The following is a 14851-nucleotide window of genomic DNA, read 5'->3' as shown; positions in this document are numbered from 1 at the left end:
CTTGTAGCCAGCCATGCAGGCTGGAGGCAATCAGCGGGGCTAGGAATGCCATGTGTCATGTGGACGTTTGTGATGGTTTTGTTGCTTTTTAAACTACGCGAGCCTGTCCAGTGGAAATAAGTTACTAGCACAGCCAATGTGTAATTAATAATGCTCTCCCCTGCGTTCAGCAAAGTCTTCAAATACTTCTCTTGTTACAAAGTTAGTTTGATGTAGTTGTCCCTTCATACATGTTTGAAACTGGGGGGCGGAGTGGGAGTAAGGACGTACAGTGGGATCATATTGCAACATGAAGCCCAAAATAACCTGTTACCTTTTATCGGTTCGTTTAAAACCCCAATGAATGTTTATTTAGACATCTCACCTTTAACAACAGACTGACCGGAGCATCACCAGAAAAACATATGGCATTTAACAATGACAATCAATAAAGATTTACCGACAGAAGGTACTGCAGATAACATATTCTGATATATCTTATTGTATTTGCAGCAGCTTTCTTCAGAAGTTGTTACTTAGGTTGTTACTGTCTTACAGAACTTTAAAATAATGTAAAATGTGGTATTAGAAGTTGCTATATAAATAAAAATGTGAAGTAATAGGGAGATGTTGTTATTTCTGGCTTGGAACCTGTAATTCATAGCGTAGTCCATTGACTGTAGCGACCACCTAGCAGTGGGGACTGTTGCTGAAGTCAAGAAGCTGCCTCCGTAGGCTCAGGTTTACTCTGTGATATGGGAGTCCCTAATGCCTGGGCTGTGTTTCAGGGCTATGTATTGAACCTTTGCAGCATAGCATTGGAGACAAATACCGCCCTTGCCAGTTGTACCCATAGATACGGGAGGGAGTGTGTGCTGGGGGAGGTAATTAAGCATACAAGAAGCAATGGAGAGCCTGACACTTTTTTTCCTTCCTGGTTGTTAGTTTAAGACCAGCCCTTGGAAAGCTTTACTTGCCACATGAAAGTACTGCCAGTTTTGTCAAATTACATTTCCATATGATTTTAGCTGCCAAAGTCTGACGAAGTGCTGTAGAAAACAAGGCTTTTATACTATTTATAAACAAAGGTTTTGGTATCTTGGCGGACATAAGGAAATGGTTTGTAGCTTTAGCAATTCTCAAGATGGCAGTCACTAAAATCATGTTAAAATTCTCGTAGGAAGGAGAAGAAAAACGAGAAGCTTAAGGATGTTTTAATGGTATGACATCCCACAAGGCCTGCCAGGACAAGAAACCAAATAATTCATAGTGTGCCATCTCTAAATGGGAGTTTCCAGTTTTCTCTAAGTATAGAGCTTACTGTTCTTGGGCTTTATGAGACAGCATCTTAAAATTAAATAAAAGCTGTGGTGTAGCATTGCATTTTTGGCAGTGGTCCAGGACTTTTTTTTTTTTCAAAGGAACAAATGCCCCAGGCCTCGACAAGTGTAATTTCTAATCTAGTGCCGTTTCTGCATTATACCTTCTCTTGCAGTCTGATGGCCATAGGCATCTTGGATGGGGCTTTGAGAAACCTGATCCAGTGGAAGGTGTCCCTGCCCATGGCAGAGGAGTTGGACTAGATGATCTTTAAAGTTCCCTTCCAACCCAAACCACTCTATGATTCTGTGATCTTCCAAAAGTGGTTACATTGCCTTGGGAATATAGCCTGGGGAAAGTTTTCAGTGATATCGTTTGCTTTCCAACTTTGCAGAAAATAAATTTCTGATGCAGACTAAGAAGGATTTTTGCACAATTTTTAATAACAGACAAACTGGAATTAAGTTTATTGAGAGTTTTGATTTTGGATATTTTGCTGGGCATGATACTTCTCTCTATCACTTCATTCTTACGCTAGTCTATCTCAGTTCACTTCTAATACAATGCTGGACTTTCAGCATCTTAAAATAAGGAAAATTACATTACAACTGTGATTTTTTTTAAGCTGTTTTCACAGAGTCTGGAACAAGACTCGTTTCCACTTGGTCAAATTGTGCTTGTTTTACAATCAGAAGATAATATGAGGCTTTGACTACCAGCTCATATGCTGGATTGGTGCATGCTCTTCATACTTACAAGCAGCTTTAAGAGAAGTGGGCCTGCAGGACAGACGGATGGTGTTTCTGTAGCACTTGGTTAGGTTTTCTGCTGTTCAAAGCCATGAAATAAAAGAGTCAGCCCGTGCAGCTTTTTGTAGTATTTGCAGTCATGAACACACTATTCAAAACTGAACTCTGAACTTCTGTTAATGATTTCTGGTGAAACTGATAATTTCTCAAGTGAGTACCAAAAGCAGATCAGATGCAGTCTTCATCCCAAACATCTTGTTCATGGGTCAGATCTCGACTGATTGCTCTCACTCTGTGAAGGCACTATCAGTGGTATTTTATTTATATCCCTCTTACAATTTTGTTGCTGTTTTTTGTTTTAAGAACAATAATCTGCTTTGTTGGTTTAAGATTAGCATTTATGTTGCTCCCAGTAGATAGAATGCTTTAGGAGAGTCATTATTTGACTGCAGTTGAACAGTATTCTGTTCATATAATGTGTCAGATGTTAGGTGTTTGATGTATAGGCGAGAATAATACATATTTCATCCAAGCCCATAAATCTTGTCCTATGTACTTCTGCAACCATAGATCTTGACAGAGTTCTATATTAGGTGCAAAATACAAAGTTTTGCTAACCAAGATACAGGTACACTTATTTTTAAGTTATGTGAATAATTCTGTGGTAGCTTTTAGAGTCTTGTCAACTGTAGGCTTCTTGGAACATATAGTAAGTGTTAGGCGTGAATACTATTCAAGTTGTAATCCTAAGTTTTGGTGCTTAATGTTTAACTTTGCCATTTTTATGACAGTATATATACATGAGAAGAAAATTATTTGAGATTTAATGGCATATTTTCCACAATTTCTCTTTTCCAGAGCAGAGACACTCTACCCTTGATGTTCTCAGGAAACTCAAGTCTCCACCTACTCTCTTTGGTGCAACCAGACTTTCTGCCATGCTGGGTGGAGGTGATGAAGTATATGCAAACTGCATGGTAGTAGACCATGTAAGCTTATGTTTGAACTTTTGGCAAATTTTTCATCGTCTTCTGTTAAAGTAACTTATTTGTATGATAGCAGGATCTTCTGGTTCTGTCAGCAGTGATCTGTGGCCAGTTAGTAAAGCTCTAAAATAAAAAGAGTAATACTTTACTCTTCTCAGCTGTATTTTGTAACACATTTATGAGGTCCCTTTTAACAGATTCAGTTGATGATAGGAATTATTCTCCCTAGCCTGTAGGGGGAACTTTAAGGCAGTTCTTACAATCTTTTCTGTGTGTTTGTGAGCTGAATGGTATTTGCTTCTTTCTAAGAAACATTAACACAATGTAACTTGCTCATGTGCACTTCAGATTTTTGAATTCTATGTACATTCACAAAAGAGAGAAATTTGCTGATGCTGGCTGATTTCAGAAGTTAATTATAAGCTCATAGCTAATCTTATAGGCTCAACAAAAATTACAAATTGCTGAGAAGGTGAAGTCGATGTCCTACAACTGGCACGGAGTATTCTGATACTAGGGATCCTGACTTAGTTTCATGTTTCTGATCTATTTGTCACCAGCACTGGAGATAAGCCAGAGCGTCCAGACCAAATTATATTTTACATCACCATGTTGCACCTGAAATCCCTCCTCCATGGTCACACTCAGATATCATAACTTGGGCAGGGGGAACTAGTCCAGCTCCTGTGTATAGTGTTTGTGTGTAGTTAAACAGCCGCCGAATCCTAGTGGCATGTAGCTGTGTTTCAGTAATGATTTAAGTGATTTATTTATTTGTAACCTGCTATGGGCTTTACCTGGGGTGAAAGTTGGAATATAGGAGTAAGAAATGATCAGGTCATAGTGTTAGAAGAAGGCTGAGATTTTGCAAGTGTGATTTTTTTTTTTTCTTTCCCCTTTTTTTTTTTCCATTCTCTGAAACACTTCAGCCACTGCATTCACTACAGATCCAATTTGTTGTGACAGCTGAGAAGGACGTTTCAGTCAGAGGCCAGCATGTTCAAAATGCACCTAAGGTTACTGAGAGATGCATGAAATAATGACATAGGAGCAAGCAACTGGCAGGGGACTGTGAACCCTTAATTTTAACAATATCCAGAAGTGCAGCTCTGTTACAGATGCAGATGTTACTGAATATATTGGTGGGGAGTCCTTCAGCTTGGATTACTAGCCTTTGCGCAATACATAGCCACATTCAACTTTGTTAAATAACTGACTGGGGCCAAATTCTCCCTTAAGCACCACGCAGCAGCAGCCAGAGCGGCTGTTGGAGGAGGTCCCTCTGGTGCCAAGGAGAAACTCTGCCCAGGCAGGAATAACTGAAGGGAGGAACAGCTGCGTAAGACCTGGGAGAAGCATTTTACTTTCGTGCATCTCATATGCACAGCGCAACAGAAGTACTTCCAGACTTGCATGTGCCCTATCTTTGAATGCAAATATGGGCTGCTGTAAAAATGCCAGCAATTCTTTCTGTCTTTTACTAAGAGAAACATCATTATGGTGGGGATGAAAAGACATCTTAAGTGGAGCTGGAGAGGAGGAAGTCAGCAATCTGAAAGACCAGAGCTTTGGAGACACTTGCAGTCCTTCCTTTCTTCTTGCTCTTATACAGGCGCTTCTTGGAGGTTGAGTGTTTTCACTGGCTGTGTGACTTTTCAGTATTATTCAATGACTAAATAGATGAAAGTAACATCTAACTAAAAGGCTGACAATAAACTGTATTTTAATAGGTTCTGTAGAGCCGACAGGAGAATTCACCCTCAGTTGCACAAAGAATTATTTGTTACCAGGGTCTAAATCCTGCTCCCTGTACCTGAGAAAATGTAATTCCCAATGCTGTTCCTGTCTTTGTGCAAGAGGAGGGGTGCTTCATGCCCATAATTGCTTAATGGCAAAAAATAAAGATTACTTTCCCTTCATCCCCTGGAGAACGTCTGTTCCAGGTCATGTGTACTTACTTCAAAGCTTAGGAAATTGGTGCTGGAAAAATTAAAAGTGCATGATATGTAGGCTCATTTTTTCCAAATTAAATTGCACAATGTTTGAATTCTCCTCCATATGTCTCTCACACTAACATATTGTGCATATTTTTTGCATGACTCAAGGATATTTTTAAATAAAAGCTATAAATATATGAATCGATACATTTAACAAAAGGTATAAATATGAGTAAGAAATCTATTAGACTTGCAAATACCAATTCATTGCTACTCTAATTATGGCAAAAAAGTAATGCAAGGTCTAGAATCTCTTAGCCATATAACTTGCCTTCAATTCATGTTCTGTAAAAAGTAATAGAGGAAAAAAAGGGCAAAACATATAACCATAAATAAAATGACAACTAATCTGGTCCTTGTTCCCTGACAATACATCTTATTACTGCCTCTTACCAGCATTTATTTTTTTCTTTGCAGGCTGGAGATTTAAAGACTGACAACGTTCATGGAGATGGTGTCAGCAGTGAAACATGTCTGAATCCCACCAACTCAATCCCGATGGCTGAGAGCTCTTCGTCTCCCTCCCTTGAGGAGAATGACCAGTATATATATGTTCCAAATGAAGGAAATCAAAGGCCAGTGAAAAATGGAGAAAATGCAGGTTTAAGACATACTGTTTCGCCTCCTGATCTGTATGGAGCAGATTCATACCTTCCATTCAAGACCCATGGATTTATTAAGGATCGGGGCCAACTTTATGCTGACATGAAAAAAAGAAGGTATGGAATTGACTTGATGATATGGCCAGAATAAGGATTATTTATGGTAACCTTTTGTTTCAAAAGGTGAAGCAGAATCTGGAGTAATAACATATTATTATTGAGGTAAAATCACTGTTTTCAATCACTGTTATTTAAATTGTCCTAATGATCTGTTTTCATAAAATACTTATGAAGATATTTTTAACATATAAAAGGTGTCCTCTAAGTAAATTAATTTTTAATGCAAATTTATACTTTTACACCTTTTTTTTCTTGTATGCATTCTTAAAAAAAAAAGAATTAGCTGTTCACTGTAAGAGTTTCCATTGTGGCGTTTTTGTCAGAAACTAGTTTCACCCTAGTTTTCCTCAGTTATATTTTCCATGAAGAAAATAGTCCTAGATCCGTTGAACTCTACGGGAATCTTTCTGTTCTTTGCACTGGCCTATAGAAGGACCAACTTATTCCTGATTGCATATATTTTACCTCAGAAGACACAGTGCAGAGTACAGCTCGTTTTTCTGATAGGTTCAGACTTTTTTCTCCTCTTTTGCTGGTACATAAGGTTTGCTGCCAGCAGAGCCAGTTGTCTGAGGACCCTTCTCCACATGGCTTTAACTTATGCTGGGAACTGGTTGGCTTCAGGAATGCAGAGGGCTTTGAAAATGAAGCTATAATTTTTGTTTTTAACAGTTAGTAAATTTCCTTGATAAAAAGGCTTTATTGCTTCTCTGGATAGAAGAGACATGAAATCAGTTCCTTCTTGTACAGGAAGAAATTTGAATCTGTCTCCTACCTTTCAAAAGTGTTTGGACTAGTTGGAGGTAGGGCATCAGATCTATGTAAAAACAGTAAGGAAGTAGTAGTGTGTGTGTGTTGTTGATTAAAGTGAGCAGTAACATTTCCTGTACCTTAATTTTGAGTTTCTTATGCAACTTTAAAGTCCGACTAGGAAGAATCTTTTAACACAGATAGGACAATGAATGTCAGACTAAGAGTTATTCTTTCCCAAACCTTTTGTTTTTGCTAGCTACAGGGATATCGTGTAGATTACTATAAATAATCTTCTTCTGCCTCTCTGTCATAAACATTTTTCTCCTATACGTTTTTAGATATTCCCACCTTTTTTAAGACCTAGATCAGGTACCTGTATATGAACTTTAAGAGCTTATATGAATTTTCAGAGAGATATGATTGACCTTAATATGTCAACTGTAAGTGATCCAAATAACACTATCAGTATCTAATTCCAGCGGCAGCTTTGAAGTATCTGAGGTGATGTGGCAAGTTACTTAGCAGATTTTTAAACCAGCTTTTTATGTCAGAAAAATTCCCTGGGTAAGTTATCCCCAGTAAGACACGTATGCTTATCTGTTGACATAGACGTGTATTGCTTTTCCAATTTTAAAATGTGACAGTAACTGATAATGCAGTTAACTAACTTGTTTCTGAGACAGCACATGGGCTGTTACTAGGAAACATTGCAAAAGATGATCTCTAGAAGTGTAATAAGGAAGTAGTTTTGGACAGTATCGATTGATTTGCTCTTCGACAAAGTGCGTTGTAGTGGTGTGTGAAGGATTTGTTGTGCTGTTGTTCCTGGTAGGAACTCTGGCTATTTAGAAATACCACACATAGTTTAAAGTTTTATGTTGTAAGGCTGCAACGTTATTGCAAGCAGTCAACCGTTCCTTCCAGTCACTCTGATGAAGAAACCATGAACTTGCTCTTGCAGCTAATGGGACTCATGCTGGGAAACCCTGGTACTGCTGAGAAACCTTACTGCACTCTCCTGCTCAGGAACCCTTGCCAATCAAATACTCTCTAGGTGTTTGAAGTATTGATTTAGCCAGAGATTTTTCAGTCTGTTTATACTCCTATATGTTTTTAAGTTTATATCTTTTGAAATGAATCTCATAAAGTGCCTCAGATCCTCCTTCATCTCTCTTGTTAATTTTCTCTTCTATCCTCCATCAAGTCACAGATGTAGAAAAGAAGATGTCTGTGAAGCCACATCGTATCTTTCAAATACACACATGCACAAAATACCCATATATATCCACACATCTTAATACTGAAATCTGAGCTATTTGTCTCAGTTTTCCTTATCATCTATATAGAGAGGAAGGTACATGTGTGGAACAAAACATCTCATTTTAAGGGAGATGCTGAACATGGTTCAGAAAATAATCTTCCAGAGGTGGCTGACTGTGGTGGGAGTCGGCGTGATCGTGGGCCATGCAAACGTCTGTACTGCAGATCCACAAGGTTGGGTCAGATGAGTCCTGTAGAGTGACTGAGTACCTTGACCAGGTGACTGCAAACCTGAGAGGGAACTCAGAGCGTGACTTACCTGACATAATCATGGTGGTTTGGGTTGTCATTGATCAGAGTATACAGCAGTATCTTTGCTTGTTGCCTTAAGTTTGAGATGGATTGTTACTAGAATTCATGGGAATTAAAGACTTTGTTGTCTGCTTCAGTTCAAGTCTTGATGACCTTGAAGTGGACGGCGGAAGTGGAGGCGTTTCGGACAGATCCCACTTTCACTACCCTCCCCTCAGCTCTTCAGAGGCCGTGGCTTGTAGCGGTGATGGATTAGACTTATCTACTAGTCTGCAGCCCAAGGTATTTGAGACTGTCTTGGCTTGCATTGTTTTCCTTTTAAGTAAATCACTGAAAACATGTGAGAAACATCTGAATCTGAAGGGGGAAAATGAGTTCCCAGTTGGCAGTGCTAGTCCCTCTCGAGAGCAGCATGCACAGGGTTGTGGAGCTGGAGCTACCTGGTTGTGGCCAGGCTTGGCAGCAGCCATGGCAAAGGTCCATCAGAGATTCGCTTCAGCTTTGAAAAAAGTATCATTTATCAGAAGTGTTTCAAAGGAAGTGTCTCAGGTTCAGTGAATCAGCATTTTCTGACCTAAATATATTTAGTGAGGAAATGTTTAACCAGCTGTAGTTATATGAAAGGGTAACAGCTTTGTAATGTGTAAAACCAGCCCGCTGCCTGTTTTAAAACAATTGCTAGGCTCGGGGAAATTCAGTTGGGTTTTGTGTACTGACCAATGCAAGTCTCTCCTCTTCATTATGGTTTTCTAAAGTATCCTGGCTACGTTCATTTTCGTTAGACCATGGCGCCATTTCTGAGATCTTCAGATACATACATAGAGTTATTTTTTGTTCGTAGGGATTCTTTATGTTTTTATTAGACAGACTTCTTGCCACTGTAGAGCTTTATCTGACCTTCAGCAAATGATTACATGAAGGGAGAAAAAGAGTCCAGTACAAACACTGAATTCTGATAGGGCTACTTTTAAAAACAATAAGGTAAGCAGTGTAGGAGGAGGCTCTGTTGAAGCCTACTCCTAAACATCATGTAAATGATTTATCAAAAATCAGGGGGGTTTCTTTCAAGCCTTATCATTGGGGATCGGAAAATCTTTTCACGCACAATAAACAAACAAACGCAGAAAGGAAAGCGAAGGAGGCTAACTCCTTTCCTTGGAAACTCTTGACATCAGTAATTGCCAAGGCATGGCATTAGTCTCCGTGAAATGTTCTTGAGGTATTAAAGTACTAAGATTAATGGCTCCCTTGGTAAAAGAAGATAGCTTGGTCATCAGATATAATGGCCAACAACACTGTTTGGATGGCGCTTGCCACCAAACTGAAGAAGAATGTAAGCTTTCTCTTAGTCTAACTTGCACCCACAAATTATTTCCTGTAATATGAAAAAATCTATTGTGGTGGAAGTATGACAGACTTCCTAAGAATTCAAATGAAGTAATAAAAAATTGTACTTCAACTTAAAGCTTTAGTGAAGCCAAGAAAACGTCTGCATGTGGTCAGCCCTCTTTCTTTCAGAAATTCTGTCACTGATTTATTTTGTTTCTGTTGCTAATGCATTTCAAAACAACACAAGTTTTAATTTGCTGCAATTTCTTGTAGGAATGCACAGTGCCTGGGATTCGGTCGCGCTCCTATTCTTGCTCCTCACCCAAAGGTTTATTGGGAAGATCTCGCGTTCCTCGGAACCTCGAGGTTGGGGATTTGAATGAAGGTCAGTGCTCTGGCTTTGCACCTGCATAGCCTCCTCCTGTGCCTGCCTGCTTCAGGCCCAGTGCTGACGGCTTTACTCAGGCCTGTTCTGTACACAGACCTCACCAACATGTGTGAAAGCAGAGTTTGATTGCCTTCAGGTACCCCTATCATCGTCCCATGCTCTTCTCCCATCTACTGTCACGTCATGCCCTCCCCTGATACAGCAGCTGATCCTCGGGAGAGAACACAACCTGGGAGAGCATTAGTCAGAACTAGTAATGCAGGCAAGGGCAGTAATCATTTTTGGAAGATCCTTACCCCAGCCTCCCGCTGGGTGCCCGGCAGAGTCTGCAAGGAAGCTCAGGATGACACAGAAGATGTGTCAAAGAGGGCTAATGGCCCCAGCTTCCTGTAGATCCCGGGGAATCTCTGAAACTTGGATGGGCTATTGTCATCTCCACAGGCTGAGGAGCAAAACCCACCCTCTCCATCATGTGAAGTCAGAGATGTCTCTGCAAGAAGCTTGTAATTTTTTACAAACAGTCTCTAACATACTTTATTTCAAGACACATAGTTTCATATTTAGAAGACACAGAATCACAGAATCAGCCAGGTTGGAAGAGACCTCAGGGATCATCGAGTCCAACCGTTGCCCTTACACCACCCTGTCAACTAGACCATGGCACTAAGTGCCATGTCCAGTCTTTTCTTAAACACATCCAGAGATGGTGACTCCACCACCTCCCTGGGCAGCCCATTCCAATGTCTAATAACCCTTTCTGTAAAGAAATTCTTCCTGATGTCCAACCTGAACCTCCCCTGGCGAAGCTTGAGGCTGTGTCCTCTTGTCCTATCGCTAGTTGCCTGGGAGAAGAGGCCAACTCCCACTTCACTACAACCTCCCTTCAGGTAGTTGTAGACTGCACTAAGGTCACCTCTGAGCCTCCTCTTCTCCAGGCTAAACAACCCCGGCTCCCTCAGCCTTTCCTCGTAGGTCAGACCCTCCAGACCCTTCACCAGCTTGGTCGCCCTCCTCTGGACTCGCTCCAACACCTCAACATCTTTCTTGAAGTGCGGGGCCCAGAACTGGACACAGTACTCAAGATGCAGCCTCACCAGTGCCGAGCAGAGAGGGACGATCACTTCCCTAGACCGGCTGGCTACAGTATTCCTAATAGAGGCCAGGATGCCATTGGCCTTCTTGGCCACCTGGGCACACTGCTGGCTCATGTTTAGCCGGCTGTCGATCAGCACCCCCAGGTCTCTTTCCGCCGGACCGCTTTCTAACCACTCTTCCCCCAGCCTGTAGAGCTGCATGGGGTTGTTGTGGCCAAAGTGTAAGACCCGGCACTTGTTCTTGTTGAACCTCACGCCGTTGGTCTTGGCCCATCTATCTAACCTGTCCAAATCCCTCTGCAGGGCCTTCCTGTCCTCCAGCAGATCGACACTCCCACCCAGCTTGGTGTCATCTGCAAATTTACTGAGGGTGCACTCAATCCCTATGTCTAGATCATCTATAAAGACATTGAACAGCACTGGCCCCAGAACTGAGCCCTGGGGAACACCGCTAGTGACCGGCCACCAGCTGGACTTTGCCCCATTCACCACCACTCTCTGGGCTCGGCCATCCAGCCAGTTTTTAACCCATCGAAGAGTCCACCCATCCAAGCCCCAGGCAGCCAGTTTGTCTAGGAGGATGCTGTGGGAGACAGTGTCGAATGCCTTACTGAAGTCTAGATAGACTACATCCACAGCCCTGCCCTCATCTACTAAGCGGGTCACTTTGTCATAGGAGACCAGGTTGGTCGAGCAGGACCTGCCTTTCATGAATCCATGTTGGCTGGCCCCAATGCCCCGATTGTCCTGCATGTGCCGTGTAATGGCACTCAGGATGATCTGTTCCATAAAGAACAGATCATAAAGACAACTGTTCCATAAAGAACAGATCATAAGACAACCCACAGATTTCTCAATGAGGGTATGGGTTATATTTGAAAACCACGCAAAGCGTGAAATATATATACTGTGCTTTTCATATAGATCACGTAACTTAAAAAACACTTGCATTTCAAGAGATTTGGCCTCTGTGCCTATAACCCTGTCCATTGCCATACTTCCAGCTTGTCTCTCCCTCCAGTATACCTTTAGCTTTCCACTAGACCTGAGCAAGAGGCAGGATATGTGAGTTAGAGTGAATTGGATGGGATGGACACCCAGAGAAGTTGTGGGTGCCCCATCATTGGAATTGTTCAAGGCCAGGTTGGATGGGGCTTCGAGCAACATGATCTAGTAAAAGGTATCCGTGCCAGTGGCAGGGGAATTGGACTAGGTGATCTTTGAAGGTCCCTTCCAACAAAACCGTTCTGTGATTTTATGACTCTGAGTGTGAAAACACACAGAAGTTGTGGAAATGTTATCACTAACTTTGAAACAAGTTAACAAATTCAAAAGCTGTTGGGAAGGTGAGATGGAGAAAGCTGATGGGCAGATGTACAGTGACTGCACACATCTTTTTTCCTTAAGAAACTGTGTTCAGCAGTGCAGCAAATAACTTGTTTGTGGTTGCTCAAATTCACTGTAAGATTTCATTTCACCTTGTAAGGAGGAGTATGTGCTGCAGCCTGCATAGCTGTGTTGCATTTTTCCCTATCACTTGATGTATTCATAACCATTTGTATCCAACAGATTAGGTCAGAAGTCTTTGGCAAAACAAGGCAGAAGAAAAAGAGAAAAGCATGTCACAAAAGCAGAAGGTGGCAGATTGGCAAAGCCCTGTGGCGTGTGCTTAAAGTTAAAACAGAATTCCTTTGACCTCGCAGCTAAGGGGCTGTTGGTGTCACAGCCCGTTAAGCTTCATCCAGTCACCATTACCTGCTCTGACCTGAGCTGGGTCATTCTCTCTCCCCTTCCTCCTGGGACAGTCAGTGCTGGACCTTTACCTGTCTTGTGGAGAAGGTGGAAATGCTTTCCTGTCCATGCTTGGGGAACAGGGCGTTCTGCAGCATGCACCGCAGATGCGGTGTGCTGCTGGAAGGGGGAGGGTGGTGGTCTGCTGAGGTTCCTGCTTCTCTGCCACCAGCACCTCCTGCCTTGTCCCTTCCTTGCCAGCATTTTGCAGGGACAGGAGCAATGAGCAGAGTGTTTGGCAGCTGGCAGTGGTGATTACTGTGTGGGGCAGGCACAGCTGTGCTCACTTTGAGCAGTCCTGTCAAGGTAGGGTACAGGACCAGTCCAAGAGCTTGGTCCAAGAAGCTAGGTCAGATAGTTCATCCTGGTCTCTGGGCTGTAGCGGGATTGTGTCCGGGTCTGTGCAGGTGTCTGCACACTGAAAACCTGCCCCTTCCCCTCTGCCCAGCTGCTAGCCCTTCGGATATCTCACTCTGGGTTTAGCTACGCAGCAGGGAGGCACAGCTGACCTATGTTGCAATGAAACGTAAGCCAAAGCAGATGAATGCAGGATGGCAACAGGATGGTCTTTCTTGCACAAGGCATCAGAAGGAAGTGGGAAATAACCATCCATTTCTGATGGAAGCTTTTCAGTATGCTCAGGTTTAAAACAGCTACCTACTTTTATTTGAGAAGGTGTTACCAGGCTGTAACAGTAAAGGGTTTGTCCCTGCTCTGTAGATGGTGTGCTCATGAACAGTGGTCGATCCCTCCTTCAGGCTCTTCCACTCTCTAAGTCAGTGTCTCTGCTCCACCCCTGTAGTAAGTACCTCAATGCCAACCCCATGGTGCTGTTTGCATGAGGCTGTCTTCATCTCCCATGGGTACTTGGTCTTCGTTTCTTCCAAAAGCATCCTGTGGCACAGGTTGTGCCTGGCAACTAACTGAAATGACCTTTTAGTCTCGCTCCTGCTTTGGTAAATATTCTAGCTCTCACTAAACTGAAGTTACGTTTGTCTGAAGACATGCTGATTCAGCAAAGTGTGTTTAAGTTTGTGTCTCACTTTGAAGAACGCATAGTCTGATGCTTTGACTTAGACATGTGTTTCAGTATCTTTCTGAACAATACCTGTGGTAGCTTTGCAAATGATGTCTGCAAAATGGAATAGCTTCTAATTTGGAAATGGTAAAGTGGTCTCTATATTTTTTTTCTTTTTCCCTTCTAAAACAACCCAACAGAATTATTTATCTTTATTTTGTTTTTTGGACAGTTTGTTGAAAAGTATCTCCTTGAGTCCTCTCTACTGTTTCTAGGATGTAAACTTGTAACACATTGCACATCCTGTGCAGTACATAGACTAGTAATAGTCCTCTTCATGTAGAGGGATTTAAAATTTTTTAATACTCTAGGTAAAGCTGCGTAAGACAAGTAATTGCAGATGTTAGAAGAATGTCATTAAGATATTTTACAACAAATTATGTAAAAAGCAAAATGGAGTGTGAATCGTTCAAGTCTGGGTTGTTAAGAAAAACAAAACAAATATTTTTTATTATTCTTAAAAACAGACTGTTTGCAGAGACTGGCATTTGCTGATACCCGTCCCGGTTCTGGCAGATTGTGTCAACTAAAACAAGCTTAGTAGGCAGTGGTTTTACCGTAGGAAAAGCTGCTTCTAATGCATACATTTTTGCTTTCCTAATTTTTAAATGTCATTACAAGCCCTTGATGACAAGCTTATGCCCTGGTGGGGGTCGTGCGTTGTCAAATAAACCCGACGACCCCGCACTCTGAGCGCCCAGTAACTGTTTGTCTTGCAGAGCGAGCGTACAGCCTGCCCGAGCGGTCCCGGGAGAAGAGGTACGGGTGCTTGTCGCGGTCGCAGGTCTGTGCACGAATGCCATCTAGGGAGCGGAGCCGGGAAAGGTCCTCGGCACCCCTCGTGGAGGGGTTTTTGGCAGTGATTTAGGGGAGCACTCCCTGTCAGCGCACGTGTAAACCCCGCGCTGGGCTCATCCGGCGCTCTCTCTGCTGTCCTGACCCTGCGTATCCCGCAGCGGGGATTTGCTGCGCGCCCCTGCGTGACGTGCGCTGTAGGGAAGTGCTCCTGTTCGCTATAGGAGCTCCTGTCTGCTGTAGGAACGCCCAGAACACAGTAATAAAAGCAAGGGGGGCTTTTGATACCAGCCCCGAT

General features: G+C 42.3%; 1 protein-coding gene across 1 annotated transcript in view; it reads left to right on the top strand.

The window, feature by feature from the left end:
* The window catches only part of ARHGEF28 (Rho guanine nucleotide exchange factor 28), a 127574-nt gene that overhangs the window by 69634 nt on the left and 43089 nt on the right, over positions 1–14851 (top strand). Inside the window, exons 10-15 of the mRNA XM_068422497.1 lie at positions 2907–3037; positions 5449–5750; positions 8216–8360; positions 9681–9792; positions 13401–13481; positions 14478–14517. Of these exons, the coding sequence (XP_068278598.1) occupies positions 2907–3037; positions 5449–5750; positions 8216–8360; positions 9681–9792; positions 13401–13481; positions 14478–14517 (811 nt within the window). The remainder of the gene's footprint in view (positions 1–2906; positions 3038–5448; positions 5751–8215; positions 8361–9680; positions 9793–13400; positions 13482–14477; positions 14518–14851) is intronic.

This window comes from Nyctibius grandis, chromosome Z, assembly GCF_013368605.1.
Source record: "Nyctibius grandis isolate bNycGra1 chromosome Z, bNycGra1.pri, whole genome shotgun sequence".
NCBI lineage: Eukaryota > Metazoa > Chordata > Aves > Nyctibiiformes > Nyctibiidae > Nyctibius > Nyctibius grandis.
Note: the sequence above shows the minus strand (reverse complement) of the source record. Positions and strands in the feature narration are given on the sequence as shown.